Source organism: Giraffa tippelskirchi, chromosome 1 (genome assembly GCF_054371585.1).
Source record: "Giraffa tippelskirchi isolate mGirTip1 chromosome 1, T2T-mGirTip1v1.2.pri, whole genome shotgun sequence".
In the NCBI taxonomy this organism is placed as follows: domain Eukaryota; kingdom Metazoa; phylum Chordata; class Mammalia; order Artiodactyla; family Giraffidae; genus Giraffa; species Giraffa tippelskirchi.
Genome location: NC_137275.1, coordinates 170,317,138 through 170,332,972, shown reverse-complemented (window position 1 = coordinate 170,332,972; position 15,835 = coordinate 170,317,138). Strand labels below are relative to the sequence as shown.

The 15,835-nt window shown below is 40.7% G+C and overlaps 1 protein-coding gene across 3 annotated transcripts in view; it reads right to left on the bottom strand.

Moving 5' to 3' along the window:
- PCSK5 (proprotein convertase subtilisin/kexin type 5) overlaps positions 1-15,835 on the bottom strand; it is a 490,556-nt gene that overhangs the window by 346,008 nt on the left and 128,713 nt on the right. For all 3 annotated transcript variants that reach the window (XM_081505747.1, XM_081505752.1, XM_081505755.1), the window contains exons 4-5: positions 10,957-11,100; positions 5,496-5,572 (exon numbers count right to left, since the gene is read on the bottom strand). In XM_081505747.1, coding sequence (XP_081361873.1) covers positions 5,496-5,572; positions 10,957-11,100 — 221 coding nt within the window. The remainder of the gene's footprint in view (positions 1-5,495; positions 5,573-10,956; positions 11,101-15,835) is intronic.

Here is a 15,835-nt window from a genome sequence, read left to right as displayed (position 1 = left end):
TACTGCATCATTGTATCCCCTAAGCATGTAACAGAGCCACTCAACAGGTAGTGTTTCAATGATAATCTACTGAATGAATGAACACAGCTAGGTGTCAAATAATTCCAAATATTCTCCGAAGCCTGCCAGTCAGACTGTACAGTGAGAAGGTACTTGCACAACATATGCCTCAACTGCATTCAGCTGATGTTCAGAATTCCTGCCCCTCACTCAGTTCAGCTCAGTTGTGCCCATCTCTTTGCGACTCCCGTGGACTGCAGCACACCAGGTCTCCCTGTCCATCACCAACTCCCAGAGTTTATTCACACTCATGTCTATTCAGTCGGTGATGCCATCCAACCATCTCATCCTCTGTCATCCCCTTCTCCTCCTGCCTTCATTCTTTCCCAGCATCAGGGTCTTTTCCAAGGAGTCAGCTCTTTGCATCAGGTGGCCAAAGTATTAAGAGTTTCAGCTTCAGTATCAGCCCTTCCAATGAACATTCAGGACTGATTTCCTTTAGGATGAACTGGTTGGATCTCCTTGCAGTCCAAGGGACTCTCAAGAGTCTTCTCCAACACTACAGTTCAAAAGCATCAATTCTTTGGTGCTCAGCTTTCTTTATAGTCCAACTCTCACATCCATACATGACTACTGGAAAAACCATAGCTTCACTTTAAATTTAAGGCATTGTGATCCAGTAAAGGGAGACGAAATATTGGATGGAATTAAAGAAAAGTAGATTTGGCGACTTCTGTGGTCCCAGGTGGCTCAGTGGTAAAGAATCTGTCTGTCAACACAGGAGATGCAGGAGATGCGGGTTCAATCCCTGGGTTGGGATGATCCCCTGGAAGAGGAAATGGCAACCCACTCCAGTATTCTTGCCTGGGAAATTCCATGGACAGGGGAGCCTGGCTGGTTACAATCCATGGGGTCACAAAAGAGTCACACATGACTTAGGGACCAAGCATGCACATACAAGCTCTCTACTATAATGCTCACCATCAGCAAATAGTTCATGGACCTGCACCCATCCATGGACCACACTGAGTAGCACTGCCCTAGATTAACACTCCTCCTAACTGGTGGTCGAGTGGCTAAGATTCTGTGCTCCCAATATAGGGAGCCCAGGTTCATTCACTGGACAGAGAGCTAGATCCCACATGCCTCAACTAAAGATTCCACATGCTGCAATGAAGAAAAGACTCAGCACAGCCAAATAAATATTATTTTTTCAAAAAAGCAGATTTACTGTCTACCAAATGAATCACAGTTCCCAGCCCTGATAGAAGCATAAAGCACATCTAAACCTCTAACCATGGAAACAAACAAAGGCTTCCAAGTCTTAATTGAAATTTGTAATGTTCATATGCACACGTATTTTGAGACAATTATAATTTTAACTGATTATTTATTGAGAACTGGATGTAGGAACTGAATACATAATTATAAGTTATAATTATCTAGCACCTATTATACAGTCAGCCCTATGCCTGCTGTTTTACATATTTTCTTGCTAATCTTTGGAAGTATTATTATGCCCATTTCAGAGATTTCTAAAAATACTAAAGCTCAGAATACTGGAGTATTAACACTCAGTTAATACTCACTTAATACTCAGTTAAGCCTAAAGACCATAAAGCTATTAAGGTGAACCAAAGCTAAAAGTCAACTCTCAAACTACAAACCACTCTTTATTTCCTGATGTCAAGTGACTTCTACTGATACAGAATTATCTATCTAAGGACCCACTCTTCAAGACAGATCTATCAATTCTATTTATAATTATGGTCTAATGAACAGAGATGACATTTTAACCCTAAATGCCTAAATTTGGCCAAAAAGTTCACTTGGATTTGGCCAGCCCAATACATGCTTGTGATTAGCCAAGAAAAAATTGGGCAGCACTAGTGACCTTCCCAAGTGGGCAGTGATAGAGAATATGCCTGCCAATGTAGGAGACACAAGACACGTGGGTTCGATCCCTGGATCAGGAAGATCCCCTGGAATAAGAATTGACAATCCATTCCAGTACTCTTGCCTGGAAAATTCCATGGACAAAGGAGCCTCACAGGCTACAGTCCATGGGGTCGCAAAAGAGTCAGACACGACCAAGCATGCACACGTGTCTTGGATGTGCATGGACTGACAGGGCCATCTGATGCCCCAGGTGACTGCTGATTTTCATAAAACAGTGGTAGGAGTGCTGGTGCTGCACTCTGGAAAATGTCATATTTCACTGTCAAGGTTACAAACCTAAGCACACATCCAGAAGATGCCTGTGTCCTCTAACACTCATACCCACACTACACTCAATGAACCAGAGCACTATTTAGAACTGGTCAAAACAGCACACACTAGGATATGCCAGTGTGACCAGGAAGATAGCTACTCTTCTTGAACAAAGGTCTTGGCAAGCAGCCAAGTTTGAAAGGTGTTCTCACAAAGGGTACAGTCTTTAAAAGATGGCCAGTAAAAAAGGCCATCAAAGCCAACACTCAGAGAATTGTCTTCACACGCATGCTTTGTGGTCAGCACTGTTAGTCACAGGACAGATACACCTTAGAATAGCCATTACCACGGAGTTTTGATACAAAACTCACCACATCTAGATTCAGACAGAACTGGCTACAGGGCACTACACATTTGCAGTTCCCACCTAGAGCACCCCGTCCCTTCACACTCTGTACAAGGATACTTTGGGTGTTAACTTGATCTTGACTTTTCTCGAGCTCTCCTGTTTCTCTTTTCCCTATACACACAAATGTGGATGAGATAACGTTAGCCAATGGATATGGTATAATCAGTTCTACTATAATGCTTGCCTTGAAAACAAAAAAAAATTTTCAGTAACATTGACATATTACGGAATGATCTGAATATAATGTGAAATTTGCATTTGTTTATGAACAATTTTGTATCAGAAACTCTAGGTGAATGTAGAAAACATACCAAGCTGCAACGAGCACTGTAGGAATATACAAAACACACAGAACGACACATCTCAGGAGCACAATGTGTCTACATCTGATGCTGTTTTTTCCTCTTTGACCTCGGATAACCCTCCTTCCACTTCATAGTAACTTGCAGGCTTCCACGCTTCCAAAGACCATCCTAGAGGGTATCCTCCACTCTGCTGAATTGTACTCCTTCCTCCCAGCCTATTTCGTTATTTTCCTATTTTCTGTTTTTCAAATTTTTCATCTTTATCTCATTTTTTCTTCCTCTTTTTCTCTTGCACACTGAGTGGCAAGCATGTGAGTAGAAGCAGATGCAATGGGCACACACTTCCATAAGCCAATTTCAGGTCTTATTCTAGATAAAGTGACAGGAGGGGCAGTATAGTGGTGAGGGAGTGGGAGGTTCAAACTACTGGGTGTAAAATAGCTACAGAGATGTTTTATATAACACAGGAAATACTTCATAATAAATATTTTGTAACAGCTGTAAATGGAGTATAACTTTTATAAATTGTATAAAAATAGTGCAGCTTCAGAAGTCAGTGTCACAATAGAATTGTATTATAAACAAACTAGTTAGAATTTAATTTCATAATGATAAGACACAGATTAAGTATAAAACTGATGGAAAGGGACTCTGAACCCAACCTAGCTCTCTGAATTATATTCTTTCTGTTTTGAAGTACCAGACTGGCACACACTTTTTAGCCTTCTTTATGACAAGATGTCAAAGGTCAGCTCAGCACTCTGTATTATCAAACTATTTTTGGTCAATAATTCAACCTTTCATTCTCTCAAACTTACTGTGATTGAAACCAATTATCTCTAGTCACAACTCATTTAAATGAAAGGTACTTGGATCATTTTCCTTTTCATTACCTTAAGAACTTAGCCTTGTGTATAATATATAGAGCAAGAGCTTGTAAACAAACCCCTTGAGTTGGATTCTTTGCTTCCTAACATCTCCATTTCTTACTACCTGTTTAACCCTTGTCCACCTGACCTGAGCCTTTTTTTTTTTTTTACGTCACATCTAAGGACTGCTGGGAGAATTTTTATATAAGATAAAGTGCCACACTGATTAGTTTTATATATTTCTTAATCACTTAACATGAATAAAACTGGGCTATTATTTTTAATAGGTGCCTACCATTTGTCTGTGCGTGTCATTGATGAAGTTTCTGAGTGTGAGCTCCAACTACATTTTCCTATTACTCTGCGGTTTTAGACTTTGCAGAGTGCGAGTATTTTTAGGAGCATATATGTTGCACTAGAGGAGACTGCACTAGAGAGTGAAATTTATCACAGGTGGCCTTTTAAGTATGTAAGCTTCACGTTTCTCTTTCAGTGTTTCATGTTAAGTAAATTAGCTCACGTTGTCTCAAATTATTGATTATAACTTTAAACAGTGTAATCTGGACAATAATGACCAGGCTTGATGGAAAACTATCTGGTTTACTTCAGGGCCCTTTCTTTTTTTTGTCTCAAAAGTTCTGGAAAATTCTATCTACATCAATTTGTATATTAATGCTTTCACCACTGAATCTGATTTATAACATTGATTCAATTGCTAATATTATCAAATAGCATATTTTTCATGGTAACTTTTTCAAGGTTTCTTTGTAAATGGCTAAGAAGAGGTAGGGGAACATCCCATGCACAGTCACAATTATCCAGGCTGCATGGTTTTATCTAAATTTATTGACTTACTTAATCAAATAATACCAGGTGAGAAAATTTTCCCTTAGGAAAAATGCACAGTAGAAACTGTACATAATAAATGAACAAAACACCTCTCTTTACAATTTCTGTGATTCCAAACAAAAACAGGTAAGTAAAAATTCAGATGATAGTATCTAAATCACAACATTATCCTGAAAAAACTTTGAAGTAAAAGCCCAAAATTTAATGTGATCTAGAGATCAGAAATATTCTACTAATCTTTGAAAAATACCTGGGTCATCATAAGCAAGAAATGATTGTGCATTTCATTTGCTTTCCAAAAAACTACTGTACTAACTGGAAAGTGTAAATGTGGCTACATGGGCTTCTAAGGCTCTTGACTTGGAGGATAAGAGTGATAATGTATTCCATACATGAAAAACCATATAGGTATGCAGGCGTGTTAGTAAAGAATACAATCACTGCAGAGTAGAAGAGAGAAAAATGCAAAAAGCCCTGGCAGAGACCTCAAGTACAACATTCAATCCAATATGTTGAACTGGACAGAGTAAAGTTCAGGGGACGCTTTGTTTTGCCTCTCCCTTGAGCATCCCTATTCCTAAACAAGTGAGTCACAGGCCAGTGACCACATGAGGAGCAATAATCCCCAGTCACATCCTCAAGTTATTCCCCTGGGTTCTCTCTGCAACCATTCTTACTGTGGGGACCACCTGTTTTTATATCCAGAAGCTTTAGCAGAAAGACACTTTTTTATCTTACAGCAAATTAGGGATCATTTGTTACCAAAGATTTCCAAGAAAAGATTTCCCTTGGCAAGAGCAGAAAACAAAGCTCTGTGCGGGCCACACACTAGCCACCCCACCGGGGTCTTACTTGTTCTCGTTGCTTGCGTCGTAACGGGGCATGGGGTCTAGGTCATTCCCATTCACGTCACAGCTTGCCAGAGCATCCTGTGGTCACAGAGGAGAGAGAGAAAGGATACAGATGTTCATTAATTAGCCATGGACCTGAAGGCTCATGACTCCTTAAACACATTTCTGCAAGAGAGTAATTAGATTAAATAAAACACTCATGGTCCAGTGGTGTCAGAATGCCTTGTTCGATAACAATCAGTGTCATATTTTGTCCCATGAAGGTGAAAAAATACTCTCTACAGACCAAAGATGTGCTCAGTCCATCCTTGCCAGCACTGTTCCCTCATACCTCGCGTTGACCCTTCACCCCAATAACCACCTACTCTGCAAAGTACTGCTAGACCACCTAGAAGCAAAGTGATTTATTCTTCATAGACTATCTCTCTATTCCTTGCTTCATTTCTTGAATGTGCAAATACATTATCACAATTCAGAGATTTCTGAAGACAAAGATCACTCACAAATAACTGGCAAGTAAATTAAAAATGAGTGTTAGAAATCTACTGTATCAGGTTATCTTGGGACCTCTATGAGGCAATATTTGTCTGGTTTCAGATGTTTTATCTACTATGAAAGGGCCTACAATTCAAGACTTCTTATTTATACCCAATGGGCTTTTGCCCCAACCAAAATAATAAAGTTTTACTTTATGTCAAGGTTTCAAATGAAACAGAAGTTTCTCTGAAACCAAAACTGCATTTATTTGCTTTTTTAAATAATTGTGAAAAATATTCAAATTTCTAAGAAAAAAAAATAGTGGATTATTCCATCATTCAAATTTATATCACGGTAGACAGAACTAATTTAAGGTGTTTTGAATTTTCTTATGCTTTATGATTCCTGTTATCAGTTTTAGTGAAAGTAAATGCTCTTTTCTTTCTGCTTTCTTATCAAAGACTCTCATTTCTGAAAATAATTTATAGGTACAGGGAGCCTGAAATGTTTGGGGGAAGTAAGTAAAATACACATGACATATAAAGGTAGTAAGTCCTGCTTCCCATACAGAGAAACATACAAAGCAGCCCAACTTAGTGTTCATTCAAGCATGAAGGGTGATATCACCTAATTTTACTCATAAGGAAACAGAGGCCTGAGACAGGTTATATAACTTGTGCAAAGGCATGAAATGAATTGCCTATGGAATGAAGATTGGAACCCAGGCATCCCATCCAATCCAATGTGCTCTTCTCTACTTTCACCAGCTCTAACTTTAGAAGAACTAAGAGGGCACCAGTACTGCTAACTGCACAGGTAAATTCTAGAGAACTTTCTTCCAAGGGAGGAAAAAAAATGAAAAAGGTAAAGAATGCAATCACATTTAGGTTAAGGCTCTTTTTATTTAATCAGATGCATTTCAATGCAGTGGAGAATAGGAATGCTCTATAAAAACTGCATTGCATATGATAAGAAGTCTTTCTTATCATGGACAGCCATAGTTCTGTTCTTTATATGACCTGGGCTAACTCATTTTAGTGTTCAGGCCTCAGTGTCTACCCTGTAAATGAGGAGTCTGAACTGAAGTTCCCTTGTGAGTTCTAAAAGTCTGTTCTGTAAAGAGATAGAAGTTTACACAAGTGTGTGCTTGGAGGCAGGGTGAGGGCAGCCACTCAAATGTTTGGTTCAGATGAGAACTAAATGAATTTGCAGTTTCTCTCTCTCTCTTTTTCAACCTTAGGGAGAATCATCTAATCTAGGAGAAACTGTTTCAATATTTCATTATAAAAATTGATTTGTGAAGTTTCTTGGCTGAATTTTTGAAATGAAAAGGGCAACAGGATTGAATACTGAGACGAAAAGTAGTTAAAGTTGATAAAGTATCAGGTGATATTGGGTGATCCTGAGAGAAGGAAGGTCTTCACAGATTAGGAGTTGGGGTGGCTGTGTGAGCCAGTGGTAGTTTCTGATGTGTTAAGGAAGTGACGTGGAAGTATCTTATCTGCAAAGATAAAGAGGATCTTTTCAGGGTTGACTGACAAAAGGAAAACTAATTTGAGATTAAGGGTCATGCAATAAGTGATATTAAGCAAATGAGAAAGAAACCCTGGGGAAAATATAAGGACATTTCTACCTAAATGGTTTCATGTGAAGCTGAAGTAGTATTTGAGAGAGAGGGCAGAGGAGAGATGGTAACAGAGACAAACAGAGCTTCTACTGTGAGGGGAAACCAAGCCTTCCCAGGCTGAAGATAAACGGTGAGAGCGAGCAAGAGAGAAATAGCAGATTTCAAGAGGACATTATATTCTTTTCTTGGAATCTCAGCCTTAAAGAAAAGGCCATGTCCATTCTGAGTGCATCTACTACAAGGTTCCTCAGGGCCACTGCTGTGTCCACCAGTTCCTGAGGAGCAATGAGGAGTGAAAGGCAGCAGGCCTGTGAGAATGGTGAATCCTCTGTACTGATGTGTTTAGGGAGCCTATGGGCCAGGCCTCTCTCAGGACTCCCAGCAGCTCAGGGCACAGTGAGATAGGCTGCGCTTGCCGACGTTGCTCCTTTAATGACCATGAATGTATTGGGTTGACCCAAAAGTTTGTTCAGGTCTTTCAACATTACAGGAAAACCTGAAGAAAGTTTTGGCCAACCCACTAGGAGAGAAGAAAAAAATCTGAGGAGGTGTAGTCCTCTGAGTTATAGCTTAGAATTTTCTGTGGGGCTCTTCTGTAAACACAGGGCAAACCCTGGCCCCTGACTTTCCTTCTTTAGGGTCAATATGAGTCCTGATTTCATCATGATTTAGAGTTGCTTGTCTTTTCAAGTCTGTGAAAGGAAATTTGTAAGCTGATAGAAAATCACAAATTAAATTTTTTTTTTTCAATAACAACATGAAAAACAATATAGGGAGACGCACACAACCAAAGTTTTGGAATTAAAAGAAGTCGTGAAGGACAGAGAGGGACATGGGTAAAAGTGACTGAAGTCTTGATGGGTTTGCAGCAATACCAGTGTTCTAGTGGAAATAGTCGTCAACAGGAAAGAGGTCAGAAGGCAATGTGGAAGGCACTGGTGTGAGTGGGCTCCACCAGGAGTTTCTGCAGGGTCATGACAGGAATCAGAGAGCTACATTTGCAGATACTAGGGAGTCACTGGAGGGTCTTCAGTAACAAAATAAATATTTTAGGGAGAACACTGGGGTATCAGGAAACGCATTTGGAGCAGAGAATGGCATATTAGGAGATACTTACGGATGGACTTCTAACCAAACTTAGGGAGGAGAAGCTGGTGGAAGGGATATGTTTGGAGAGTAGGGGACAGAGGGGTCACTGACCTATTTCCAGGCAGGAAATATCACAGTGGTAAAGGGGATTGAGAGGCCCCTGTGTCCAGTGAGCACTGGGCATTAGGACTGTGGTTTTCAGTGAAAGTACAAAGTCTTAGCCCTTTCACTTGCTCTGTGATCTCAGGCTCGCCATATGTTCTGAATCCTGGAATCATGGTTCTTTCTTAAACAAGGCAATTGACTGATTCCTGAGGACTGTGCCAAAGAATGCTCGAACTACCGCACAATTACACTCATCTCACACACTAGTAAAGTAATGCTCAAAATTCTCCAAGCCAGGCTTCAGCAATACATGAACCATGAACTTCCAGATGTTCAAGCTGGTTTTAGAAAAGGTAGAGGAACCAGAGATCAAATTGCCAACATCCACTGGATCATGGAAAAACAAGAGAGTTCTAGAAAAACATCTATTTCTGCTTTATTGACTATGACAAAGTCTTTGACTGTGTGGATCACAATAAACTGTGGAAAATTCTGAAAGAGATGGGAATACCAGACCATCTGACCTGTCTCTTGAGAAACCTGTATGCAGGTCAGGGAGCAACAGTTAGAACTGGACATGGAACAACAGACTGGTTCCAAATAGGAAAAGGAGTATGTCAAGGCTGTATATTGTCATCCTGCTTATTTAACTTATATGCCGAGTACATCATGTGAAATGCTGGGCTGGAAGAAGCACAAGCTGGAATCAAGATTGCTGGGAAAGTATCAATAACCTCAAATATGCAGATGACACCAGCCTTATGAGAAAGTGAAGAAGAACTAAAGAGCCTCTTGATGAAAGTGAAAGAGAGTGAAAAGTTGGCTTAAAGCTCAACATTCAGAAAACTAAGATCATGGCATCTGGTCCCATCACGTCATGGCAAATAGATGGGGAAACAGTGGAAACAGTGTCAGACTTTATTTTTTGGGGCTCTAAAATCACTGCAGATGGTGACTGCAGCCATGAAATTAAAAGTCACTTGCTCCTTGGAAGGAAAGTTATGACCAACCTAGACAGCATATTAAAAAGCAGAGACATTACTTTGCCAACAAAGGTCCATCTAGTCAAGGCTATGGTTTTTCCAGTAGTCATATATGGATGTGAGAGCTAGACGGTGAAGAAAGCTGAGCGCCGCAGAATTGATGCTTTTGAAGTGTGGTGTTGGAGAAGACTCTTGAGAGTCCCTTGGACTGCAAGAAGATCCAACCAGTCCATCCTAAAGGAGATCAGTCCTAGGTGTTCATTGGAAGGACTGATGTTGAAGCTGAAACTCCAAAACCTTGGCCACCTCATGCGAAGAGTTGACTCATTGGAAAAGACCCTAATGCTGGGAAGGATTGGGGGCAGGAGGAGAAGGGGACGACAGAGGATGAGATGGCTGGATGGCATCACCGACTCGATGGACATGTGTTTGGGTGGACTCTGGGAGTTGGTGATGGACAGGGAGGCCTGTCGTGCTGCAATTCATGGGGTCGCAAAGAGTTGGACACAACTGAGCGACTGAACTGAACTGAACTGAGGACTATGGGGAGGATATTCATTATTGCCCTTTAAAAGGGGAGAGGCAGAGAGAGAAAGAGACCTACAGAATAACTTGAGAAGAGTTATAAGTACACTTTCTCCCTAAAGGAAAGTAGGAGTGTTATCTGGCTGCATGGATGAATTGTTGAGAGGAGCAGCTGTTGTCAGCAGCCACTGGGGTTTCTGCTACCTTATCACCTGCTTTTTGTCATCACAACATCAAGGCGCACAAAAGTGCATAGCATTATCTCCTGATTCCTGTCCTCTGAGAGTGAATCTTCTGTAAGATGGGAGCAATACACAACAGCTATTTTTCAGTGACTTTCCTCCTTTTGTTGTTGTTTAGTCACTAAGTTGTGTCCGACCCTTTTGTGACCCCATGGACTTTAGATGGACTGTGGACTGTCAGGCTCCTCTGTCCATGGGACTTCCCAGGCAAGAATACTGGAGTCAGTTACCATTTCCTTCTCTAGGGGATCTTCCTGACCCAGGGATGGCACCTGCATCTCCTGCATTGGCAGGTGGAATATTTACCACTGAGCCACCTGGGAAACCTCCATGCTTTCCCCCATTTTGATCATCCGCACATGAGTTCCATCGTTTCCCAGGAGGGAAGGCATTCTGACCACAGTAAACACTCACATAGTTTTGCATCAGATCCGGATGGGTCCTCTCAATGCCATCGTCCAGGATAGTGACCACGATGTTCTTTCCTGTGTAGCCTCTCTTCCAGGCTCCTTCAATGTTCATGTCTGACTGGCAGGGATGTGTGTTGTCACTGCAGTGCTACAGGAGGGAGAGGAAGAATTGGACATTGCAGATTACAAAAACGGAGAGGAGATGGGAGAATTACCTACTTAAGACAATAGATTAAATTAACGAATTTGGTGGATTGTCTGTTCAAGTAGAAGCACAGATCTCCAACATGACAGCAGGGGAAGGGAGGAAGGAGAGATGTGGGTAAGGCAAGTGAAACAGAAATCTCTTCTGCCAGTTCTGCCCTGCTCTAATACCATAGATCCTTTGGAAAAACATGATAAAGTATCTCAACAGCAGAGCAATGAGTGCACCATTTTATTGTTAGCGTGTATTAATGACACATAAAAAAGGCCTTGTAGCATTTCATTTATAAACCCAAACTAGATTACTGAAGAACATTATAATTTCTTAACCAGGCACCTAGGAAAGCCTGGCTACAAATGAGAAAAACCTCAGCAGCTTCTGTACAGTGTCAGCCAGAGGTGTGCCACTGCTGTGAGAAACCCATAAAAGAGAAAAAAATAACAATCTCCTCAAACTTCTTTCAGTAAATTAACAATGAGTATTGCACCATAATTTGCAGGGGGTGAACAGAGTCATTCAGCACTACTTTGAGAAGCGAGGGAAGAAGAGTGCACAGTCCAGACGGGGGACGGACACAGCAAAATGCGTGTGAGGGCTTTGAAGGGCAGGCTGGAGAGCCAGTCAACCTCAGCTCATTATGTGTAGTGATTTCATTCCACAATGGCTACAACATACAAACACATCAAGAGATGAATTAAACCAGCAGTTCTTCCCAATATAATCGACTAGCATTCATCCAACCCACACAATTATTCCTTCAAAGTCCATCTCTGTGAAATATCCCTCTGAGTGGTATTGTTTTCCAGGTTCTTAAGGCTCAGTTAGAGAACAAAGGAAAAGGGATGTGCCACTCTAGCCTACTGCCATGGCAACGCAAGCCACCCCAGGTCCACAGCATTCACTATCTTCCTCCTGCTTTGTAACCGCTCAGCACTTCAGGAGGGGAGGAGAACGTGTGCTCTGTAGGCTCTAGGCATAACGGCGACCCCACTGACACTGATTCATCTAACACATACTTTACTGAGCACTTATTACAAGCTGGGGAGTGGCAGTGAACAAGGACAACAAGGTCCCCTGTCCTCATGACCTCTCTAAATGGGAAATGCAGATGATAAAGAAAACAAAGAAGACTATTTGTAGCATTCCTTATGTTTTAAAAGAATTAAAGAGGGTAATATGGCAGTCAATACTGAGGGGACTGAGTACACACCTCTCTTGGAAGGATGGTCGAAAAAAGACCCCAGCTTTTGAGAAAGAGTGAGAAAGAGTTGAGAAATGGCTGAAGAGAAAGAGCTGGCTTGCCCAAGAGCTCAGAGCTCGTCTTGGTATAGTGCTTGTGCTTAGTAGCTCAGTCGTGCCCGACTCTTTGCAACCCCATAGACTGCAGTTTGCCAGGCTCCTCTGTGCATGGGATTTTCTAGGCAAGATTAGTGGATGTGAGGGGAAATGGCACAGAAAGTAGCAGGTTAGAAGGGATAGCAGAAGTCAGGTCACCCTGAGCTTTGTAGCCATGACTTGACTTCTATTTAAAATACAACCTAAATGAAAGTTCTTGAGAGTCCCTTAGACAGCAAGGAGATCAAACCAGTCGATCCTAAAGGAAATCAACCCTGAATATTCACTGGAAGGACTAATGCTGAAGCTTCAATACTTTGGCCACCTGAGGCAAAGAGCCAACTCATTGGAAAAGACCCTGATGCTGGTAAAGACTGAAGGCAGGAGGAGAAGGGGGCGACAGAGGATGAAATGGCATCATCAACTCAATGGACATGAGTTTGAGCAAACTCTGGGAGCTAGCGAAGGACAGGGAAGCCCGGTGTACTGCAATCCATGGGGTGGCAAACAGTAGGACATGACTCAGTGACTGAACAACAACAAAATGGAAGCTCACCTCTTTCCAAATTTCATCCCTCAATGTCACATGGTAACAAGTGGCAGATACCTCTAGTATCTCCTGACGCAAATTTGTTAATTTGTTCTCCAAAGGAGATTGCCTTTTGTTGAACATTATAAACACACTTGAGTAGTTTTATGGATTCATTTTAACAAATGGTATACCCATCTTTCAACACAGATAATATCAATTTTGTTGAAAATAGAGGCTTATATATTTTATGAACATTTGCAACTTTCTGTTACTCTCTTGATTCCTTCCGGCACTTGAGGCCCTGCACACACTGATCCAAATTCTATTCTGCCCCTGCTCCCCAGTTTTTGGAGTACAGCTTGGGAACAACTTCCTCCCACAAAGCTTTGCCTCATTCTTCAGCCTAGTTGGCTATCTCTTCCCTTAGGAGTGGAGACAGACAGACACACACAATCCACACTGAACTCTGCTGCTCTATGGTTGACTGTTGAAACTTGTATGTAAATTTTGTCTCCTTTGACTGTAAGCCCCTAGAAGACTATGCATTAAACCAATTCTAATCTAGGATTTCAGTCAATATTTGCTGACCGATTACACCCCAAAAGTGAGGGCATATTCTCACTTTATATCCAAGTTCACAACTGCCAAATGCTTGCTCCTCTGACCTCGTCAGAGATAGCCCGGCCAGCTAATGCTTGGTTAATAGATCACGAAAGAAACAGGGCAGGTTTCCAAAATGCCCATGTTTTTCGGAAGTCTCCTTCTGGCCAACAGTTTGGGCCGCACCTCATCAAATATTTTAATTTAACAGAAAGCAACTCTGACAGGTTTCCATTTCATTTTTTCCTTTTTCAAAACCTGTTCTGGCCACCTGTGGTATCATTTGTGACATGAAGTAATGTTAACGTGGCCAAGAAGTGGGCCGGAGGAAGGAAGTGCACAGGAAATGGGTCACCCACACATGGGATGACCGTTCTGGAGTGGAAGGATGCTGCCTGAAATTGTAATTACGAAAATTGAAGAAAACCAGCCGTGTATGGAAAACATGTGTGTTCAAAGTGGAGCAATTAGGTTTCTTTCTTCCACCTCTGCTTCTGTTGAATCTGACTTCACCATTAAATATTTTTGCACCACTTCTTCTTTTCATCTGCCAACATGATACAAGAAGGAGGGGAAATATCCAACTGATACTTTCATATGGATAATTTACTATTTCAGGTGGGTGAAATGTCAAACAAAAAAAGATAATGAGAGCCAGGGGTGTTTCTGCAAGTTGTAAGATTAGTGGACCCTTAAATCAGGACCCTTTAACCTGAATGTGATCTTTAGATTTTTAATACCTATTTCAAGTGGTCCAGGCTTCCGAATATGTTTCTAATGTTGTTTCATATGCCCAAGGTACCCAAAGAGCAAAGACTGAAGAGAATATCGATGCCAGTCAACATGGCCCAAGTGAAAAGGAATTAATCATTTCCTTAACACCCTGATCAAAATGGTCTTTAAATTGGACTCTATTTATTTGACAGCAATCTATGTTATAGCATCACCCAAAGGCAAAAGGAACGCATATTAACTATGACTTCCTCATACTCAGTCTGACATGTTGAGAACTGGAGGAACTAATAAAACTAGTTTCTGGAATTCTGTTACCACATATGCAGTCCGTAGGCTGGTATTCACAAAAGGGACGGGCCAGAAACTTCCAGCTTATTTGAAGCTGATGAAAACCACATATTTGCACTGTATAGGTACGATAAATATTTACAGTAAATTTATGTACCTTCAGCTTTGAAAAATGTCTTTTGTTTCAATGATGGTCTACGCATAGATGACAAAGTATTTAGAAAGGACACAAAGCAGCAAATATCTGCAGAAACAATGGTTACTACCTAGGTCTTGTGTCCTTATCCATAAAACCTTTTATTCTTTTCAGGAATGAAATTATAGAGAGATTGTTCTGTGAGTTCTAGAAACAGCCTCTTCCATACCAGGGCTATGAGCTATTTTGCTTATAAACCACTCTGGGTGTGTCCACTTCTCTTGTGTCTTTATAAACATGTCACAGTGTTTGCTCAATGAAAGAACACTTTGTACCCAAAATAAACACCTTTGTTATGCTCTCACCATCATTTTCTTCAGACTAGGGGGTGGAGAGGAACCCTCAATGTCATTGTTTTTAAACTTTTCCAGGTTCTTAAGGTCTCCAATGAACTGCCAATTTATATGCTGCCAATAGCCTGTTAACATTGAAAACATCTGTTGTTCATTGTCATTGATACGGTGGTTCATAAGACTGCATCTCTGACTATACAATGATAATAAGAGAGTAGAATTAAATATAAAAATCTGCTTTAAGAAACAGACTCAAAGACCCAGGAAATAAATTTATGGTTACCAAATGGGGGAAGCGAGGGAGGCATAAATTAGGATCTTGGGATTAACAGATACACACTAATTTATATAAAATAGATAAACAACAAGGTCCTACTGTATAGCATAGGACACAATGTTCAATGTCTTACAATAATCTATAATGGAAAATTATCTGAAAAAAAGAAAATATATATCCTGAATACCAGAAACTAACACAACATTGTAAATCAACTATACTTCAATAAAAATAATTAAAATTTAAAAATCTATTTTATAGACAAACTCAGAAACATATCTAGTTAACTTATTAAGGTGTAACTATGCCTGGAATTCTTTGTAAAATCTGGAGTCTAAGAGTTCTAAGAAATGGAAAAAAATAGAATCGTTACTCCCTTAAGTGGACATAGAACTGACATCTAGATTCTTACCATAGCCAAG